Genomic DNA, 21246 nt, shown 5'->3' with positions numbered 1-21246 from the left:
GATCACAACAGACACATACTCAGATCTGATGTGTGTCCAACAGAAGCCAGAGATTTGCTGCTTTAGCACACAAAATGATTTCTTTGTAGCCTCTATCGGATGGAGTTTGTTTCAATCTTGCCCCTCTGATCGCTAGTATCAATGCTTTCATTATCCTTTTTTTCTTTTTTTTTCATTATTCTCTTTTTCATTCATTTTTAGAAAATGAAGGTAAAAGACAATACAGTCCAAATAATGGCCCACTGCCTACAGACTAAGATGTTAATGGAGGTGAAACTGTACTGCTGACTGGCAGGCATGCCGGCACGTGCCAACTTAAAGTATTCCTTTGGCTTGTCAGCTCATGGTGCATTCAGAAGGCGGTTGGGGTTGTCACTGTATAAAATGCAACTTTACCGGGCAAGAGAACATAGATGACCTTGCCTGCCTTGGGCCATCTTGTCTCTCTCCTGGCCTCTCCTTCCACTTCTGAACCCTGGGTTCTGTTCCCTGGGAGTGCTGTGGTCCAGCGCCCCAAACTGCAGGAACCACAAGTCCATGCACACACTCACACTCGCACACTCTGCTGAATGACGCGGATCCAGGTGCTCCGGTCATCCCGGGATGCCGTGTGGACCTCGTACATCTCAGGGGGTGCCGCACTGATCAGAAACATCCCTTTCTCCTGGTTAGCGATGTCCCGCACGATGAGATTCTGCAGTGACACCACCGAGGGCTTGTCCTGCCAATTGGGGCACAGGAAGGATTAAAGCTGGGAATCCTGACCCCTGGATATTTGAGTCTTCAGTCCTCCTGGAGTATCCAAAGGATTGAAGAGTCAGCCGAGAATATAAGTTAAGAGCTCAGACTCTGGTGCCAGCCAGAGTGGACTTAGAAACGTCTGTGACCTTTGACAATTTAATTAACTTTACGCTTTACTTTTCTCATCTACGGAAAGAGGATAATCATGTGCCTTCCTAACACGTGTAAAAAAAGTGTCTGCATATAGTAACAATATGCGTTGGCTCTTCTTATTCCTTCTGATCATATTTATATGCGTTGGCTCTTCTTATTTTTCCTGATTATATTACGGCAGTGGTTACAATAATAGCTATTTGATGTTGGAGGATTTCCTAGCCGGGGTAGGAAAGTAAGAAGGGTCTGAAACACTTGTCTATGCTGAGAAAGAAGGTGGAAGGTCTCACCAGGGCAGGAAAGATGTACTTCTGATCCTTCTCTTGGAGAAACACCAGCACATCTGTCATCAGCAGCATGAGCACATCTGGCAGGGGGATGGAGGCAGGAGGAGAGTCAGCGTTAGAGGATGCGAGCAGCTGTTTCCCTTTCCCTGACCTCTCTCCCTCTGGTTGTTTCCTCCCCCTTTGCAGACCTCCCACCTCTCCCCATTCCTACAGCTCAGAAACGGTGGGGGGCGGGGGGGACACATGTGTCATTAGACAAAACAGTTTCTTGGGCTAGAGATGCCTATAAGCAATCACCCAGTGGCCTTGAATAAAAGCCTCTTTATCCAATGAATGCTCCTTAGCCTGTGGTCTGCCAACACCTAGGTTGTCTGCTATCAGGCTTCAGAGGCTCTGTAGATCCTCTAAAGTTCCATAAACAATTTTTACATATTAATCTATCACACGTGTGTGTTTCTGTGTGAAAGGGTCCAGAATTCTTGTGAGGGTAAAACGACTCCCAGAGCCTTTCAGTTCCATGTTGAACAACTGACATGAGATCTTTTTGGATATTTGGTCTAAGATACCCCCACGCCAGCATATTCCCCACTTCTTATTTTGTGCTCCATGGGGAGGGGAACAGTTAGGTTCCTTATTCATTTCTCCCACCGTTGAACAACCCCAATCTCCTTCAACAACAGCAGGCTCTGCTTTCATTTTCCTTTTCTGCCCCACCTTCAAGGCCCTCACCTTCTGCGGGGTCCTGTGCTTTAAGACTTGGGGGAGACAAACGTCAACCCATGAAAGTCAGATGTCACAGTCAGGAAAACACACATGCATCCTCTGCCCTTGGAGATCTTTCTAAGTTGTGGGCACACAGAAGGGGAGGGCTTCTGCTAAAGGCTTCAGAAATAAAGCTCTTCAGCCTTGCTATTTTTAACCCCCCCATGGTTTATATTCTTAGCTGCTGCGTGGGAGGGATGGGAAGGAGAGAAAGGGATGGAGGAAAGTGGCTGGCAAAGCCTGCAATACTCAAGCCTATGGAGTGGGGACTTCACGACACGGGACAGAGGTGCAGGCAAGCTCTGGCCTCAGGTAGCATCCCTCACACCTAAAGCTGAGGTCTGCGACTCTTCTGCTTTGATTTAGGTAGGCAAGCCTTGCCCAGTACAGTCTGGGAAGAGAGGCTGGGACAGTGCGCCCCGCCCTGAACACACCTTCCCTGCAGTCTTTTCTCTTCTCCACTTGGCCCGCCCTTCCCTGGGCTCCACCCCCTCCAAGGGCCTTCCTCAGCTGTGTTCCCAAAGTGCCTGCCCATTCCCCAGCCCTAGTGGCTGGGACTCCAGCTGGTAGAACCAACTACCCGGGGCTAGTCCTCTAATCCTGGAATTTCTCTGTTTTTCTCATCAAAATCGGTAGCTTTCTGGGCACGCAAAGACCAAAGGAATGAACAAATCCTGACAACGAAGTCCTTGTATCACCCATGAAATTAAATCCAGAATTCTGACTTTTGTTACAACAGAGCTCACATATTTTCCTCCCACTGGGTCTCACCAGGGCTACATTAAAAGAGGTCTTATGGGCTTGGAGGCTTCTCCCTCTGGCCATGGACTCTTGCCTGGTCTGCCAAGCTGTCCACTGACCTTTGAAGCGCCCAGTCGCCGTCTTCCAGAGCAGGCAGCCATCGTGGATGAGCTTGCGCCGCAGGAGCTCCTCTCGGCCAAAGGGGCCCTTGCCAGGAACCGGGGCCTGGGCCCGGGGGTCCATGCGGTTGTAGATCTCCTGCAGGCGGGCCCCTTTCTCCAGCTCGTGCACATCCTGGTCCACGTTGGACAGCAGCTCCTTCACCAGCCCCAGGGCCGTGGTCAGGTCCTGGCGCTCCTCCTCCATCCCTGACACCGAGGCCGGCGTGAGGAAGGGGTGGCCCAGCCAGCTTCACGCCAGTCCCCATCCCACTGAGCTCAATGCCGCCTTCAGAGGCTGCCCAGGGCTCCATATGTGACCCTCTTCCTCCCGGTGGTTGTCCAGGGCCACGCCTCACCCCTGACAGCCCTCTCCCTCCTCCTCCCTCCTGGACTCGCCCTCTCACCGTGGGAATGCTGCAGGATGCGGTTGATGAGCACCGGGTACTTGGTGATGCGCTGAGTCACTAGCAGAATGCATTCTTGTACCCCATGCCGCTTCAGCACCGCCGAGCGGGTCACTTTCTACAAAGCGAGGTCAGGGCTCAGGGCCAGAGGGGCACCCGCGGGGAGGGCACCAGAAAGGACGCTGGACTTGGAGCCTAAGCCCTGGTGCCCGCCTGCACTTGGTCATTTACCTCATGCTGGCGGGCGGGAGGTTAATGACTCTGGAAAATGGGGCCACAAGGTCACAGGTTTACTGTGAGGACCCAAGGAGCGAAAGCACTCGCTCTACCCCTGGAAAAACGAGCAGCTGTGTCCACTAGGGCTGGGGCACTACAGGAGGCGGAGGGTGGGTCTTGGAGAGGTTTGCTCACCCGGATGAACTGCTGGAAGCGTTTGTCTCGGGCATACAGCTCCTTATAGAGTTTTAAGGCCTTGGTGTGGCGGCTACAGAACTCTGAGTAGGTCTTCCGCATCTGCTCTGCGCTAGGACCTGAGAACTAGAAGTTGGGGGAGCAAGGCTGGGTCAGCATGTCCCCCAAAGTCACCTCTCATCCCCAATGCCCTCTCGCCTCCTGCCAAACAGGCTGGCTTCCTGCCTTTCCAACTCTCTCTGCCCCACCCCCCAGAGTCTGGAGATGAGAAATGCCTACTCTAGTCACACCCCCGCCCAGGACTGCTGCCCAGGGCTCCTGGCTTTTCTCACCTGGCTGATGAGCAGGTCCCCCAAGCGATGGATGACGAAGTTCCGGGTGCTACCAGGGCACAGGGCATGGCGCCGGCGATCCAGCAGCTGGCTAAGGAAGCGCGTGTGGATGTCAGTGAGCTCGTCCACACAGGGGAACAGGCCCTGGACCACTCCCGGCTCCAGCTGCAGCTCTTCCAGCATGCCCGTGCGGAAGAGGCGGGTCATGATCTTCAGTGTCCGCACGTGGTGCAGCTCTGTCTGGATCAGCTCTGCGGGGACGGTGGAACACCCGGCTTGGCCACAACTGGTGGGGCCAAGGCTGGAGACCTCAGGCTTATTAGAGGTTTTCAGTTTCCCTTCCAGGCTAATATTCTGCGTTATGATCTTAGATCATTTTTCTAATCATTTATCTTTATGCCTTGCCATCTCAAGCCAGAATGAGGCTGTGGAGACAGGCAGGGGAAGGGGCTGAGAGGGGCTCACTCTTGCCATCTCAAGGTATAAAGGCAAAAACTATGTGTTCCTTACCTGTCTAGGCTTCCCACAGTCCCCAGCACAGAGCTGGGCATGGAATGGGCAGAGAGGAAAGACTAAGAGTTGATTGGAAGGAAGGGATTAAGAAGGGCCTTGGAGGTCAACAGCTCCAAAAGCTGTGGACCTCGTAGCTACTTATGGAATCCCTGGCAGGGTCTTGAAGGCCAATGGGATAAGAGGAAAGTGTCTTGAGAGGTAGGGGCTGGCAGAGGAAGGACACAGAGAAACAGGGCCGGTAACAAAAGAGAAGTCCGGGGTGGTCTTCCCGGCTCACCATAGATGACATCCTGCTGCTTCATCACCTCCTTTTTATGCTGCTGCAAGAAGCTGCTATCCACCGCAAGGCTCCAGGAATCAGCTGCAAAATCCTTCTCATCCATCTCAAAGTCACTCATCAGCTCATTGTAGATCACTTCGGCACCTGGACGCGAGTGGGGGAAACGACTCGGACCCCAAATCTCTTCCCTGGGTCCTGGGCCCTTCTCTGGATCCCTTCCCACCCTGCCTTTCTCAGGCCAGCTCCCGCCCGCCCCTCACGCCTGGGTCTCCCCCAGGTCCGGGCATGGTCACCTTCGTCGATGAGGGACTCCACCGACAGGGTCCGGTTCCGCATGTTGAGGGAGTCCGTGGACTGTGAGAGGATCCGGCGCAGCCCCAGGGGAGACTCATCATTGAAGTGTCTGAGGGGAGTGGAGCCTGGCTGCATCATCCGACTGACTCGGGCGAGAGATCCCTTCCCAGGTTGGGGAACAAAGGCGGCATCCCAGAGGCAGTCACTCCAAGTTCTCCTTACCTGTCTATCATTCTGAACTCAGGGATGGGGAGGATCTCTCAGCCCCTCCCCCCGGCCTGTCTCCACAGCCTCACTCTGCCTGCCTGGTTCTACTGTCCCCAAGCAGAGGCTCACCCAGCAATATTGGTGGTGGAGACGCTTTTGGCTAAAGACAAGGAGGAGCGGCCACGGCGGGAGCCGAGCAGGGACTGCCGGATGTCCGAGGGGTAGATGGCTGAGCTGGGCCGCTCCCGAGTGGTAGCTGTCGGAGGGGATACCAAGCAAGCAAGCCTCAAACCTGGTGCCTTCCCGGGACTCAAGCCTCCCAGGCTCCTGGACTAGAAAGGAAGCCTCCTCTCCAACCCCACCTTTAGCCCAGTTCTAGTCAGAGAAAGATGATAATAATGCTACCCATAAACTTGTGCAATACTTTTAATGGTTACAAAGAGCTTTTCTTATCTCTTCCCGGCCACAAGCCTATAAGCAAACTGCAGCTCAGGATGGTGAAGAGACTTGGCTGGGGTGACTCAGCTGGTGGCTGAGCACAGACTCAGACTCTAGTTTTCCTGACTAAGCACCCCGCTCTTTCTGTCACACCAGACCTTTCTGAATTGGCCCTTAACAACTTCTGCCAACATCCCCAAGTGCCATGTAAATAACTGATCATACTAATATAAAGCGTGAGCAGGCTCAGATGACCAGTCATCCCAAGCCTTCAACCTCATTTGAATTCTGCTGTCCCGCCCCCAGGCCCATGGGTCTCCATCTCCCTTGTGCCGCCGCCATCAGCTTCCAGATGAGCGGAGGAAGGTGCTGTGCCAGGGAACGACCTCAAGGGGGCAGCAGAGCCCATGGGCCGAGAGGCCTGGTGGGCCAGGGTCCTGTGGCGGCTCCGGGGCACCCTCACTACTCACTCTTACTGCGAAGTGAAACGGACTGCAAGGCAGTGTTGTTCTTCAGCAGGGCAGCTTTCTGTTGCTGTGAGACAGAGGGCAAGAGAGACACCAAGAACAGCTGTCACCCAAGGGTCACCTCCGTGGGCCCAGGACAGGAGCTGGGTGGCTGGCCCCCTCGGGAGAAAGCTGGCTTGGTGGCTAAGGGCATCAGGGTGGCTGAGCCCAGTGCCAAGGGCATGTGTCCAGAGCAACAGGCTGGCCCCCTCCAGCGGGGCCTGAGGCCTAGGGTGGAGGGTCGGGCTGCCCCGTGGAGAGGAGAGGGGTTGGGGAACACACGGTGAGGAATGAACGGAATAGGCACGAGGGTACCACACACTCACTACCCTCTCCCCCAGCCCTCTGCCCTCCCTGCCATCTCACCTTCTGCTTGACCTTGGTACAGTTGGCGAGGGTGTCTTTACAGCGGTTGTGGATAGTCACATTGCAGGCTGGGAGGGTGGGGTAGAGAGGGTGACGGGAGGGCCGGGTGGTACAGGACAGGACACACCCACATGCAGACCCCCATGTCCCCCTGGCCACACCGTCAGAGACTCGCCCCCTACCCAGACTCCTTGGCCATCGCCACACCCCAGTCCCTCTCCTCCCGCCTCCCCCTTCCTTCAAGCAGGAGATGAAGTGAGGGGGGATAGGTATGGACCACAATTAAGCCATAGGAGGGGGATAATCCTGACCTGTGAGGTGGACTAGAGGGAAGAAGGGGTTACTGGCTGCTAGAGATGAGCTCAAGAAGCACAAAGGTGGTTGAGAATGACAGATGGCAGAAAGGACGCCCACGGAACAGAAGGTGGCACAGGAGCAGCTGGGATGGGGGCTAGGGGCAGGGAGGGGAATGAACATCCCCTGGGCAGCGAGGAAATGGGCCACATCAAGTGGATGCTAGCAAATGCAACGATCCTCATCGTACAGATGAGGAACCCGTCTCCTGGAGAGCTTAAATCATTTGCCAGAGGTCCTAGCGGCAGAGCTGGAGTTTAACTCAGGGGTGTCTGGGTTCTACGTGGAGCCACGTGTCTGCCGGTGAACCCTGGCTAGGCCTAAGCAACGCAAAGGCTGATGGATCCAGCAGCAGAGCTGGGACTGGCCATGCCTTGCCCCTGCCGGCCACGCCTGCCTGCCTCCTGTACTGCTCAGCTATGCTTGCTATGACTCCAGTCTCCCTTCCGGGCCCGGGGAGTCTTGTTCTCCAAGTAAGGCAAACCCACAGCTCCCACACTCCATCTGCTTCTCCCTCATCACCCACCCCACCTTGCCGTGAGGTAGGAGGGAAGAGGCGAGGAGGGGTAGCCATGCCTGGGCGCTGGGACTGCCGGCTGTCTGTCCCTCTCCCTGATCTGCCCTCAGCCCTTGGCTGGCTCCAGCTTCCCCTCCCCCATCCAACAACACCGGAAACTCTGCTAACTCCTTCAGACAATACCCAGCATCAGGCTTACTTCCACAAATACAAGGCGAGCAGGGTGGGGCAGAGGGGCAGACAGAAGTGGGGGCTGGGGCTGCGCCCACCCCGCTGGAGCTCTCCTCGACCTTCAGCACCCAGTGTCTCTGGATCGAACCTCCGCTTTCCACCTGCTCTCAAAATAGCGCTTGCTGCCCGCCTCCCCAGTTCCCCTGGCAACGAGCTTCCAGATTGGGGATTTTGTCAGGTCTCTAGAGGGATCTAGATTGGGGTTCCCTCCTCACCCTCATAAACTCAAGTTGAACAGTGAGGAGGGAGGGAGGCCTCACTGGTTCTGTCTGGGGTTCCCTGCCAGGATCCATAGAGATTTAGAAGCTAAAGCTTTTGCTCCTCTGTTCCGCAGTGGGCCGTGCTGCTCAAACCAGAAGCAGCTCTTTGCCATAAATCTGGGGGTGGATGGGTGGACAGGGTGGGAGCCCTCTGTACAGGCATCTTGGAGAAGGAAGAAATCTTGGCTTGTACTTAATACAGGGCTATCCTGAGATGTGGCTGAAGGTCAGGAGTTCTAACCGCTATTCCCTCAATATACACATTGCTACCATATCCTCTCTTTCTCACTACGTATCAGTCGGACTAGAAATTTGAGATGAGTGTCCTTATCCCTAATCCTTCAGAGATTTAGAGATTTCAGCCTCCACCTAGTCAACAGAAAGGGAGGGGGCAAGGGGACCCTGAAGTCCTGAACACCCAGTTCGGCCCAGGAAGATCGGCAGAGCAGCTGCAAGGCTGGCAGCCTCCCATCCAGCTCCCCTATCCAACCCCCCTCCCCAGACACACAACATTCCTTCTCCTTCTCCAATCAGTTCTCTGACCTTCAGCAGCTGTTCGGGGAGCTGGGGGATGCCCAGCGGACGACAGCTGCAAGGAGAGCCACCCTGGCCTCCCCTCCCCCATCCCCCCCGAGTCCTGCTCATACCATATTCTGACCGCCACTATTCCTAGACGTAAGGAAAGGGAGAAAGGGATGAAGCACCCAGCCCTGGCATTTGGGACTCAGAGAGTGAGCCTTATGGATATAGGGCAGAAAGGACAGATGGAAGGACCAGGGTCAGAGCGCACTGAGGCAGAGTGACATTCAGGGTCCAAAGAACTTACTTGGGCAGATGAGGGCTTCCTTGGCTGTGATGCTCTTGTTACAGGCATAGCACATGGTCATGCCCGAAACGGAGATGGTGGTGAAGAGGTGCCCATTGGTGTAGCGCGCGTCCTTGGCTTCCTTCATCTTCTCCTTTTCCCGGGTCTGCAGAGGGGCGAGAGAGACAGGAGGTGAGGCTGGAGGATGCCAGGGTGCCTGAGAAGTCCAGAGAGCCAGAGGTGAGCGAGCTACGCCTTTCTGGGGTTGCCAGAAACACACCACTTCCTGAAGCAGAGCCTGCCGCAGCGTGTCAGGGGTAGCTGTCCAGGAGTGCCTGGCCATCCCCAGGGGCCGAGCTGGCCCCTGACCTACCTGGCCCCTGCGGCTGGGTTGCCTCCTGTTGCCGCTCATCTCCACGGCTCTAGACCTCCGCGTCCTCACTCCACCTCCCGGCTCTAGCTCTGCTCGCCCCCAAGCTGCTGTACTCTCTTCTCTGTGCCGGGAGAAGATGCGCAGAGAGGAGGGGAGAGCAGGCAAAGCAGAAGGTGCCAGCTCACCAGCGCTTTCAAATCTATGGGAGTTAGCTCCTCTTATAACCATGACAACCGGTGGTGGAGCCGCTGTCTCTGTGGCAGTGGCAGTCACAGTGGGGGGGCAGGAGATCCCCTTATCAGATTGGCTGAAGGGGGCAGGATGCCTCCACTGCCACCCTCAACAGGAGGTCAGGATCCCAAACCTTAGAGGCCTCCACGTCCGCTCAGCCCAGGGACACAGGGCCTCTCTGCAGGAGGCAGCGTGTCCCCTGCTAACCTCAGGGAGGAGGAGCCTGGTTTCAATCTCTTCACTTGTCTTCTCCAGGATCTTTAAGAAAGGAAACTTGGCCATCAAGGTCTCATTCTGGCAGGAAGTCTCTTCTGCAGTTTAACTTTTATCCTTCTCACGCTCCCCTCCAAATCCTAGGATTGCTCCCTTCTTCCTCCTCACCCAGTTGGTCTAGGAAGTCCTTTCTGGCATCCACCCTCTGTCCCAGCTGCAGCGTCAGTTCCTCCTGCCCTGCTCTGTCTGGCTGGGGCACTCTCTGGGCTCGTCCGCGCAACCTCAGAAGCAGGCATTTCCCATCAGCTTTCTCATCTCCTGCTTCACACCCCGACTCCCACTTCTGCAGGTCAAGTTCTTCTCCCTGACCTCTTTTCTGTCCTTCCTCAAGGCCCCCGAACTTTCCCTGAACCTGAGGAGATGAGAAGATGGGACACCGTACTTCACACCCATTCCGGGACCCTCCTCAGTGGTCACCTCAGATCCCTGGATTTTCCCTCCAATCTTAGAGAACTGAGAGCATGAAGCAGAGATGGCAAGACCACTCCTGGCAAGGCCTCCCTGCCTCTCTCAGAAACCGAAGAGCGAAGAGCGAGATCCTGATGGCCGAGGGTGATGAGCCCCAAGTCAGATGACGCTATCGGGGGCCCTGGGACAGCCAATCGAAACTCAGAGGAGGATCCGCAGTCTGGACTTGGGGGTGAGGGGCCCAGTCCTGACTCTCAGCTGAAGTCACTCTATCAGTTAGGAGGTGGGGGAGGGGAAGAGACGCACTGGCTTGGGGTGAGGGTGGAAAAGGGAAGTGTGAAGGGATGGTATGAGTCAACAGCACAGGGGCCAGAGGGCACTGGACTGTGGTGCCCGAGGGTCTCAGGGCTGCCTGGTGCCCCAAGATCCCTCTCTCTCCCGGCAACCCTCAGAAGTCCCAGGTGTGTCTGATGGTGACCAGAGCCTGGAGCTCTTGAGGTCATGCCCCACCAATCACCCATTTTCTCTTTCTTCTCCCCTCCCAGCCTCCTGCTCTTCCCATAACAAACACCCTCTCCTTCCCACCCCTGGCCTCCCACCTCTTTCCCACCCTTGCTTCTCCTCTGCTGCTCTTGGCCTCTCCCTCCCCTCCTCCTAGGCCTTGTCAAGGAAGCTCGCCAACCTCTCACTCTAACCTCCCTTTTTCTTTTCTGATACCTACCTATCTGGGCCACTAGAAAATTCTCTCTTTGGTCTAACCACCATGTGCCCAGCTCCAAATTATAGCTCTTTAGGAAATCTAATCCTCCTCTGAATAAAATGGCCTTATAGAACCTGGGAGATTTCCCTCATAGCTCAGTCGGTAAAGAGTCTGCCTGCAACGTAGGAGACCCAGGTTCGATTCCTGGGTCAGGAAGAACCCCTGGAGAAGGAAATGGCAACCCACTCTAGTATTCTTGCCTGGGAAATCCCATGGACAGAGGAGCCTGCTAGGCCACATCCATGGGGTTGCTAAGACAAGACTTAGCAACTAAACCACCACCACCACCATAGAACCTCAAAATCCAAGTCCAAACAGCTCACGGCTCTACACTCTGCCTTCTCTTCTCCTCACCTGCCCTCCCACAAACAGAAAAGTTTGAGGAATTGTTATGTTTGAATTAAAAGTAAGCAAACAAAAAACCGTGACTGTATTAAAAAGAGCAACATGGGGAGGAGAAAATTAGGGGTATGGGATTAAGAGATACATACAAACTACTGTGTATAAAATAGATAAGCAGGGAATTCCCTAGTGGTCCAGTAGTTAGGACTCTGCAATTTCGTTGCTGAGGGTTCAGTCCCTGGTTGGGGAACTAAAATCCTCACAGCATGACTAAAAACAAAAAAGCGAAACAGACAAGAAGCGAGGATGTATTGCATAGCACGGGGAGTTATAGCCATTATCTTGTAACAACTTTAATGGAGCATACATAATCTGTAAAAGCACTAAAGCTAATATAATATGGTAAACCAACTATATTTTTTTAAAAAATGACATATCTGAAGCAAGGTCAAGTCCAAAACGGGCAGCCCTGCAGATCCACGGCAGCGCCGCTACAACTCCCCCTCTCCTCCCCCGACCTCTGCCCTCTGCCTTCTGCCCTCTGCCTTCTGCCCTCAGGCCTCCAGGAGCACTCACCTGGGAAAGAGGCGGGGAAAGAGGGCGAGAGGACTGGGGCAGCCAGAGGACAGGGACTCTTGTGGACCTTCCCTCTCTGGCTCCAAGGGCCCAGTCTCCTCCACCTCTCAACACTCACCCTCTCTCCAAGGGACCCCCTGTCTAGGTGGGCCAGCAGCGGGCAGCAGCCACAGCAGCAGCACATCCCAACAGACACTGCCCAGCAGCGAGCGGCCCTGGCACTGCCTAGTGCTATTGTCCTGGAGGGCAGTCTGCACCCTCCCCAAGGGCTCAGGCTGGTGAGGCAAGAAGGACATAGGGCCTGCACTCCAGGGCTGCCTGCTCCAGAGTCGATGGCCGTGTGTGTTTCTCTGTCCTACTCTTTCCAAGTATTCTTAAGATCACCCCTTATGTGCCTGCCCACCAGCCTTCACCTCACAACCCCATCTGTCCACCAAGAAAAGGGCCCACTGCTCCCCAATCCACAACACCCACTTGCAAATTCAGAGGCCCTTCCTTCAGTCCTATACTGTTCAGTGTCCAGAGTCCTGCTTTCTTACAAACCCTCACAGAAGGTCTTGCCACACAGCCTGCATCTCTGCCACTGCTTCATCAAGGATCAAGTGAATAAAGCCCGGGTAAGCACCAAGCACAACGGCTGGAACGTAACAGGCACTCAGTGTATGCTTGGGAAGAAAGGAAGTAAAGAAGGATGGACGGATGGCGAGACACCAAGACAAGGGGTCCTAGCAGCACCCTTACCCCTGCTCTAGGGAGCCCCTCATTCTTTATCACAGCTTCAGAGCTTTCAGTCTCCCCTTCCGCCTCCTCTCTTTCTCTCTCTTTGGCTGAGCCATGCACTTGTGAAATCTTAGTACCCTGACCAGGGATTGAACCTGTTCCCTGTGTCCTGGAAGCGTGGAGTCTTAACCACTGGACCACCAGGGAATTCTGGTCTCTTCCTCTCTTGTTATTCTTTCCTCCCTCCTCCCAGAACTTCACTCCTAATTCCTTTGAATTTAGGCTCAGATGGTATCCTCTGAAAGTCAGAAGAAGACTTTCCTTTCCACTGTAGTGCATCCCAGCCTTTGGTCATTTTGGAGAAAGACTAGGCAAATGGCAGAGGGCATTGAGGCTGCTGGCTCAAACACACAGGCAGTCTCCCCTTCCTCTGTGCTTAGTCTCCCAGGCCGAGAGATGAGGAAAACAGTGACGTATGCAAAGGCCAAGGAATGCCAAAGCCAGGACTTTGGCTTCCTGTACTCCCAAGCAGGCAGCAGAGGATGGTGGAGCTGACCCAGAGGAGCGAGCGCCTCTCCAGAGCCGAAGCTGTCAGTGTCCTTGTTCCTCCATCAGGTATGTCCAAACCAAGACCTCTGGAGAAGTCACATGATGCTGAGAATGACCACTGCTCAGGCCAAGGGGCAGCAGCCTCTTCCCCAAGGTGGTACAGTCTCTGTCCAGGCCGTGCTTGGTGGCCAGAAGGTCCCTGGAAGGTTCTACTCGGTTTCAAGTCATCTGTGGCTTAGACCCTAGATAGCAGGGGTTCAGAATCATAGGCTGCAAAGGGCCATGAGTCCTGAGGGATGGGTTCTAGGGCTGGGAATGAGAGAGGGGGTTCCTGGCCATGGGACTGAGAAGAGGGCTCGGAGTGGTCTCAGCCAGGCTTTGCTTTCTTTATGATAAGATGAAGGCAGGAGGCTGAGGAGAAGGCGGCCAAACCGAAACGGTAACACCAAAGCCAGAAGCATAACACAAAAAGACATCGCTGAACACACAAAGGCACTTAATAAACGCTTGCTTGATGAATGAAGATGAGCTACCGGACGGTGGGGGTGGGCACATGAGTGGAGCAGAAGAGGGGCGCTGAGGGCCATAGGGAATAAAGTTGGGCTGGAGACCGGGAGGCTCAGGCATCCTGAACCCCAACCCGGCCCCCCCACCCCCCGCCAGGCCACACCTGTCGGGTCAGGAGAGAAAGACAAGCAGAGATGGAGGGGGGCAGTGATGCAAACAGACGGGCATTTGTGCAGGCGAACAATAGCTGTGCCAGGACTCCCTGCCCTCCTGGCACAGGGCAGGCCGGCTGAGTTGGGAGGGGGCAGCTGCTGCCTGCAGCCCCTCCCCCACCCTCCCCCAAGGAGACATAAACAAACCCAGAAGGGTCCAGCCAGCACCTCTCAGCCATTTCTCTGACCAGCTCCAGGAACCATGCCCAATCTGCTCTCTCTCGTTCCTAGATGATACTTCAAAGGAGAGACTGAGCTAAAAATGGAACTGCTTCCTCATGTCCAGAGTGCAATGAGCCCCCTACTTTGGTGACCATCATTCAAAACAGTGACCCAGAGCATCTGGGGATAGGCACACAGACAGACACCCACACCAACACACAAACACACCAACACACAGGACAGGGCATGTGCACACATGGGATTCACTCCTTCAGATCTCCCCTCCCTGACTCCAAGGTCAGGGGTTCCAGGAAAGCCAGAGGGACTGAGACTGAATCCCTCTTGAAATCCCTCGGGCAGCCCAGGCACGTCCCTCTCTAGGCACCATCAGACCCCCTGGAGTCACTCGGCCACTACCTTAAGCATTACACTCCCTTCCCCCATCCTTGCTTCTCCCCTCCCCCTCAGCTCTTTTCCTAACCTCTAAGACCCCAAGAATCTTTTCCTATGCCCCGCAAAGCCTCAGCCTCTCCGGAGACCCCCTAGTTCTTCAACTTCCCTCCCAGACTGCCAGCACTGCCAGTTCCCTCCAGGGCTCCCCCAGCCCTCCTCTCCAGTTCCACTCCCAGTCCCGCACACAAAGCCAGCCACCTCTCCAACAGCCAGAACAAAGAAATAGTCTCTCTCCTCTCCCCCACCACCACACTCCAAAGCTGGGGTCCTTTAGATTCCAGGGAGACCCCCTAGCCTCCAGAGCCATCCCTGATCCTCTGGTCCCTGCTTCCTTCTAGGGAGGAAAGGACTCTTTGTTCTGAGAGAGGAGACAGTTAAGGTTTGGGGGAGGAGGAAGGTGGGAACAGAGGAGGAAAGACAGAAAAGGGACCTCTGGGGTTTGGGGCCTGTGGAGGTAAGAAGTAGAGCGCAGAGAACGAGGGGGTGGAGGACTGAAGACAGCCTGGAAGAATAGAAACGGAGTGAAAAGAGAAAGGAGTCAAGGGTGGCGGTGCGGGAGCTGCATAGACTCTAGGAGAGTGGGAAGGAGAAAGGGGCAGGTTCCACTTAAATTCCTTCTTCTTCAAGGAAGTCCCGAGGAGGAAGGCAAGGAATGGTGGGGGGCGGGGGCTGTCAGGACCGGCTGTGAAGCATCCCCCCAAATAGGCAGCAGGGGAGACCATCTTCCTCAATTATCTCATTTCCAGCAGGCCCCCTCTCCTTCCCACCGCAGTATAAAAAGAAAGGAGACAGCTGGTGTGCTTGGGGGAGGGGGAAGAGGGGATCCAGGGTTTGTTGGCTAAGAACCAACTCCCCTCTTCTGTAACCACAGTTTTCCGGAGGTGGCCCTCCCCTTCCGACCAGCCCAAACTGACAAGCACCCTCCTCCAGTGGCCTCCGTGCCCTCTCAGACCTACCCACTCAGTCCCCCACATCCCCACCCCCAATCAGCTTCCCAACACCCCCAAACCAAGATCAGCCCCAGGACCCCAGGATGGAAAAAGTCAAGCTTCTAGATTCCCAGTCCTCCCAATGACCAAAAACAAAACAAACAAACGCAACCCCCCACAAGGCATCAGGACCCAGTTATCCGGCTCCCCAGCTCCTCCCAATAACGGAAAAGGGACCCCCAGTATCTACCTTCCCAGAACCCCTGTCTATAGCCCCTCACCGGTGCCCCCACGGCTTTCCTTTTTAGGGTGGAACCAAATTTCCGTGGTTTCAAAAAACCTCTCCTCCCCGCTTGGCGCTACTCCAGAGTCTCAGCTCAAACGGTTGAAAAATAAACAGACTTTCATAGCTGGGGCCTGGCCTGGCGCAGGGCTGGGAAGAGCCTGCCTGCCACCCCGCTGTTTCACCGCACTTCAGCCGTCACTCCTCTGGACTTCTGTTTGTCTTAGGCCCTACCCAAACCCCCAGTTGCTTTCCTGTTAGTAGAATCTTATCCCAGCCCCTCTAAAGAAAAGTTCCAGGACAGGATCTCTCCCAGCTTGGTCTCTAGATAGGTGGCCAGGCTAGGAGCTAGGAGGCAAGTGGGGGAAAAGGGTTCCATCACCTTTGAGGGCTCCGAAGGAGTGCCACCCCCGTGCCTGAAGACAGCGATGGTGATCAGCATAGGCTGCCTGCCAGGGCAGAAACTGGGATTGGAAAGTGGCCAGAGATTAAACCAGCTATGGACTGGGTCTTGGCCTTTCCAATAATGGGTATAGTGTGGCTGCCTCAGGCAGCTGGGAGGTGCTGTCTGCATGCACCACCTTCCTCCCAGCTCTCACTTATTCACAGACAAGTCAGCTTCATCATTTCCTGGGGGCTGAGGTGTGGAGAGGTCACAGTCTTTGGCAGTGGGCCTGGGTACCAAGGCAGAAAAAAAGGATACTTGGAAAGGAGTGGCCAAGAGCTCCAGATAGGGTTGGGGGACTAGGCTAATTATATATCCAGACTCTAGAAATGACAGAACAGTCCCAAGATGAAGAGATAAGAGCAGAGGTGGGCAGGAGGGAGGAGGGCACAGTGCCAAGTGGGTCAGCCTAAAGGTTTCGGGTTATTTCAGGAAGCTGGTGGGGCAAAAAGGGATGGGGGACCCTGATGTTTCAGGAACTGGGGTGCCCAGGAACCTTCCTAAGGATGGAAGAAAGGATCCTAGCTACACAAAGACCTCTGCTCCCTTCACCTGAGGGTGATGGCTTGGGGGGAAGTAAGCTGTCCCTAAGCTGTCCTGACCCCAGTCACCCGCCCACCGGCGGGGAGAACTGAATCACAGCTGGAAAGTCCATCTGCGAGGAGAGGAGGAGCTGACTTTTGTCTTGCACGGGTGGTGATACGGGTGGTGTTGGTGGTGGGAGGAAGCTGGGAAACCACCCCCTCCCACCCCTCGGCCGGATGGCGGGGACAAAGAGGGAACGACCGAGCCAGCGACGGCAGGGGGGCGGGGGGGTACACAGAGAGCAACCTGGTGGGACCCTGGGAGCGGGGGTCCCCGAGAGCCTTCACCGCGCCCACCCCCGCGACACACACACCTCCCTGTTCCCGCTCCGTCCCTTACCGGAGCAACTTTCTTTCACGCGGCCCAAAACACCGAGTCCCGCCGGATCGGAAGCAGCCCAACCCCAGGTCCGCTCTCTCCCGGGATCCCAGCGGAGAATCAGCTCCGAGCCGGAGGCGCGGGTCGCGTCGGCTCCCCCAGCCCCCTCCCCACTCACTCACAGTCCCCACCCACCGCGTCCCGCCGCTTTCCCGGCCATCGCTCCGCCCGATCTTGGCGCCCGGAAAGCAGGCGGGGAGACCCGGGAGCGCCGCGCACGGTACCGGGGATCGAAGGGCACCCCAAGGACCGCGGGCGGGAGGGACAGGGGTTTCAGAGCCCACCTTGCTGGCCAGCTCTTTGCTCCGGTCGATCCGCGCCCGTGTGAGGGATTCGATCCGAGACATAATCCGATGGAGGGGCGCCCAGGAGGATGCTGCGCGGACCCAGGCGTCCGGCTGTTGTGGGGGGAGGCCGGGGGAGGGGTCTGCCCCGCACGCGTCAGTCTGGGGGACAGGAAGTCTGACTCCCCTCGCCCGGCACCCAGCGCCAGTTCCTCAAACCCGAGTCTCCACCCCCGCCCGAGCTCAGGAAAGGGGGAGGCGGGGCGGAGGGAGGGCGGAGTGCCGCGCGCCGGACCGGACGCCTCGGTCAGCGGAGGGGCAGCTCGCACGAGTACAGGGGGCCGTGGACTGGCAGTCCAGCGCCGGTGTGTGCATGTGTGTGTGGGGGGGGGGGGGGGGCGTCTCTAACCCCAGCCGCCTCGGCTGCAGTTTTCCTAAAACCCTCCCTGGCCCGCCCCGTAGCCCTCACCCCACGTTCATCTTCCCCTTCCCCTTCTCCTCCCCCAAAGCAGTCCATCAGTCTAGAAAGACCCGCGGGCCGATTCCAGCCGTTCCCAGCTCTCCAGGGAACCCGGATCAGTTCCTTCCTGGCCTTCGGGGGCCCATCAAAGCAGGCCAGAGCCTACCGACCCCCCTTTTACAATCGAGGCAGGGGTGGGGAGAGGGCGGAGAAATCAAAGGGGAACTAAAGGCTGGGTTTTAGTTCTTTACAGGGCCTGGAGGAAGATTCCGAGAGGAGAGAGTCCTTCCCCAAGCCCCCAGCCTCTCCGGGGCCTTCCAGGCCTGCACTCTGCCCACCCCCTTCCCTCCTGCTTCTGCCTTCACTGACGGCTGGGGCCAGGGGTTGTGGGACCAAGACGCTGAGGAAGTCCTTCCTTGTGTCTAACCCCAGTTCTGTCTGTTGCAAGTTAGACCAGAACCAGAAAGCCCAGCAGCCAACCTGCCCCACTGGAGAAAGGCCAGTGGCTCCACGGGGAGGAACGGTGGAGTGGGACACACTTTCTGGAAACTCTGCCCCAGCCTGAGGCAACCTCCACCTTTTGGGGGAAACGCCTCCTCCCCTAGAATTATAATCATTCACATTGCCCTTCATTTCTACCTCTCAGAGCCTCCTGTCTCTGGAGCAACCAAAAGCACAGAGTCCTGGAACAGAGCATCGTAAGTTTGTAGGGTCGTCCCTGACTCTGGTCCTCAAAGGTGTGGAGGAAGGAGGGGAGGAGAGGAGGCCCAACCCAGACCCAGCGGCTCCCTGCAGGGCTTCAGCAGCAGGGCCGGGCTGCAGGTTTTAAGCCCAGCTCAGCACTCTTGTAGGTGCCAATTTTAGCCTCTGCCACTATTTTGGGCTCCACTGCCTCACCACTGGCTGAGCTCCTTGGGCTCCTCACCCCTTCGCTGTTCCTCTGACTTCCCCTCCTGCCTAGCAACTCCTTCACCTCTTTCTTCACCCATTCCCCCGTTTAGGATCCTTATATAGCAAAGACCAGAAAAAAAGGAGAGCAAACAACCATGCCCAGTTCTAGGCTGAATGGAAACTAGAAAGCAGAAAGGACTTCCCAGGGCCATCAGGGAGGCTGACTTCTTCAGGGTTGCACCTGCAGGGGAGACCTACAGGAAGGCCCTAGGAACTCCCCCAAAAGCAGCAGTCTTGAAGTTCCTGTACCCATTACCCCAGACTTACCTCCCCCCAGTGGGCAGCCAGGGCTGAGGAATGTACTAAATTTAAAAACAGACAGCCAGAAGCCAGAATCCTAGCCGCCAGGCTCCGCCCACTAGGGGCCCAGAGACAAGGGGTAGGCTGAGACCTCGGCTTTTCTCCCAGGCCTAGGGTAGGAGGGTGTTGCAAGCTAGGGATGGAATCTTAAAGGGCCAAACTCCAGTCTGGATATGCAGTAAACCTAGGACCTGAATCCCAGAGTTCTGTGAGGGATCTCAGTCCCTAAACTCAATTTAGAAGGTCTCTATGTGAAAGAAGAGGACCTAATCTCATAACCCTCTTCTGCTTCTCACCCCAATCTTCAATAAACTTTCCACCCACTTGCTCTTTGTCACCTTCCCTCTTGCCCTTCCTCTTCTTCCTCTTAAGAGGCGAATAGTAAGAAGGGGGCTTAGGGAGTGAGTAAAGGGAGTCAGTCTACCTTTAAGAACACCTGTGCTTTTAGTGGGCTAGGCCTGCAGCTTGACTTAATTTCCACTTTCTGTATCCTCGGGCATAGTGAACCCTTTTCCTTTTGCTTTGGCATCCCCTGACCTTTCTTCCAAACCATTTTCATCCCAGTCCTGTTCCTTCTATCCAGTGATGCCTCCCAGATCTTCTGAAATTATTTTTTTAGATACACAAAAACAAAAGCCGATATTAATTTCTGCCAGAATCTAAAAGTAACCACCCCTTCTTTAGCTTATTTAATTTGACAGAGAAGTGCCTGCGTGCTCAGTCGCGTCGGACTCTTTGTGACCTCATCAATTGTAGCCTGACAGGCTCTTCTGTCCCTGGGAGTACCCAGGCAAGAAAACGAGTGGGTTGCCATTTCCTTCTCCAGGGGATCTTCCCCACCCAGGGATCGAACCCATGTCTCTTGTGTCTCTTATGTCTCCTGCACTGGCAGGCAGGTTCTTTACCACTAGGGCCACCTGGGACGCCCGAACTTGACAGATAACTCCCCCACATTTCAGGGGTAGGGAGGCCATCCCAGAGAAGAACCTGGTTGTCAGGGTCCTGTTAAGTAGATGAGCAGAGAAAGCCACAGGGATACCTGGGCCCAAGTCCTGTGGTAGCCAAGAGGTTTGTTTTTCTTACTATTACTTTGGACCTTGTGTATTGAGGGAATGATTAATCCATCAGAAATGGTGGAAGACGGGGACTTGCCTGGTGGTCCAATGGCTAAGACTCCTTGCTCCCAGTGCAGGGGGCCCGGGTTCAATCCCTAGTCGGGGAACTAGATCCCACAGTTCGAATGCCACAGTTAAAAGATCCTGCATGCCGCAACTAAGACCTAGCACAGCCAAGTACATAAATATTTAAAAAAGAAGAAATGGTGGGAGAAGTATAGAGGAAATAAACTGTTCCCTAGGTTTACTGACAGAGGCAGAGGAAACAGTACATAGTCAACGCTCTAGGTTCATAATACAGCAACACCTCTTACTAACTGTGGGGTCTTGGGCAAGTGGCTTAGCCTCTAAGTTATCTTGCCATAAAATGGAAAGTAAAATACTTATCTTTGCCAGAGTGTTATAAGAATTAGATGGACTTCCCTGGTGGAGCAGTGGGTAAGAATCCACCTGCCAGTGTAGGGGACACGGGTTCCATCCCTGGTCCAGGAATATCCCATATGCCTCTGAGCAACTAAGCCCATGCCCCCGTGCCACCACTACTGAAGCCCGAGCACCCTAGAACCAGCAAGTCACGACTACTGAGCCTGTGGGCCCAGAGCCTGTGCTCCGCCAGGGAAGGCGCCGCAATGCGAAGCCCACGTACCACAACTAGAGTCGCCCCTGCTCTTCGCAACTAGAAAAAGCCCACATGTAGCAGTGAAGACTCAGCGCAGTCAAAAATGAGTTTTTAAAAAAAATGAGATGAGATGAGCTCTGTGAAAGTGTTGTTGTCAACTCTACATCACTCGTCAAGTAAGAAGAAACAAGCTACTTCCTTCTTTCAATGCTTGACTGAGCTTCTCTCCAGCCACACCTCTGGTGTTTACCTGCTTATGGCCCCCGTCCTGAGCTAGGAGGGGGAGAAAGGAAGAGATTTAGTGACTCAAGAACACACACTCATGGGGGTGGGAGCAAGATGAACCAAGAGATGACAAAGAGGGAAACAAGTGGACAGGACCAGAGCCCTGGTGAGGACAGGCGGCGGGGACAATGTCCTGATGATGCTAGTCCTTCCTGCTGCTGCTCTGGGCTCGTCTCTGCCCACTTTCCCCTTCATCCCCTCACCAAACTGCCAGGCCAAGGGTGGGCAAATGCAAACCAACTGGGATCCAGACGGCCCCTGCAGCATCGGCTTCCCCTCTCAT

The 21246-nt window shown here is 55.3% G+C and overlaps 1 protein-coding gene across 2 annotated transcripts in view; it reads right to left on the bottom strand.

Annotated features, from left to right (window-relative positions):
* ARHGEF2 (Rho/Rac guanine nucleotide exchange factor 2) overlaps positions 1–21246 on the bottom strand; it is a 51776-nt gene that overhangs the window by 6897 nt on the left and 23633 nt on the right. The window contains exons 1-13 of one of the 2 annotated variants that reach the window (XM_052636493.1): positions 17234–17426; positions 8785–8929; positions 6597–6664; positions 6195–6258; positions 5416–5542; positions 5079–5188; positions 4783–4929; positions 3993–4243; positions 3661–3786; positions 3250–3367; positions 2804–3052; positions 1185–1261; positions 552–721 (exon numbers count right to left, since the gene is read on the bottom strand). In XM_052636493.1, the coding sequence (XP_052492453.1) occupies positions 552–721; positions 1185–1261; positions 2804–3052; positions 3250–3367; positions 3661–3786; positions 3993–4243; positions 4783–4929; positions 5079–5188; positions 5416–5542; positions 6195–6258; positions 6597–6664; positions 8785–8929; positions 17234–17296 (1715 nt within the window). In that variant the 5' untranslated portion in view covers positions 17297–17426. Of the gene's footprint in view, positions 1–551; positions 722–1184; positions 1262–2803; positions 3053–3249; positions 3368–3660; positions 3787–3992; positions 4244–4782; positions 4930–5078; positions 5189–5415; positions 5543–6194; positions 6259–6596; positions 6665–8784; positions 8930–17233; positions 17427–21246 lie in introns of those variants that run through there. The other variant, XM_052636492.1, reaches the window with a different exon arrangement.

The sequence above is a fragment of the Budorcas taxicolor genome, chromosome 3 (genome assembly GCF_023091745.1).
Source record: "Budorcas taxicolor isolate Tak-1 chromosome 3, Takin1.1, whole genome shotgun sequence".
NCBI lineage: Eukaryota > Metazoa > Chordata > Mammalia > Artiodactyla > Bovidae > Budorcas > Budorcas taxicolor.
This window is presented reverse-complemented; position numbering and strand designations above follow the sequence as displayed.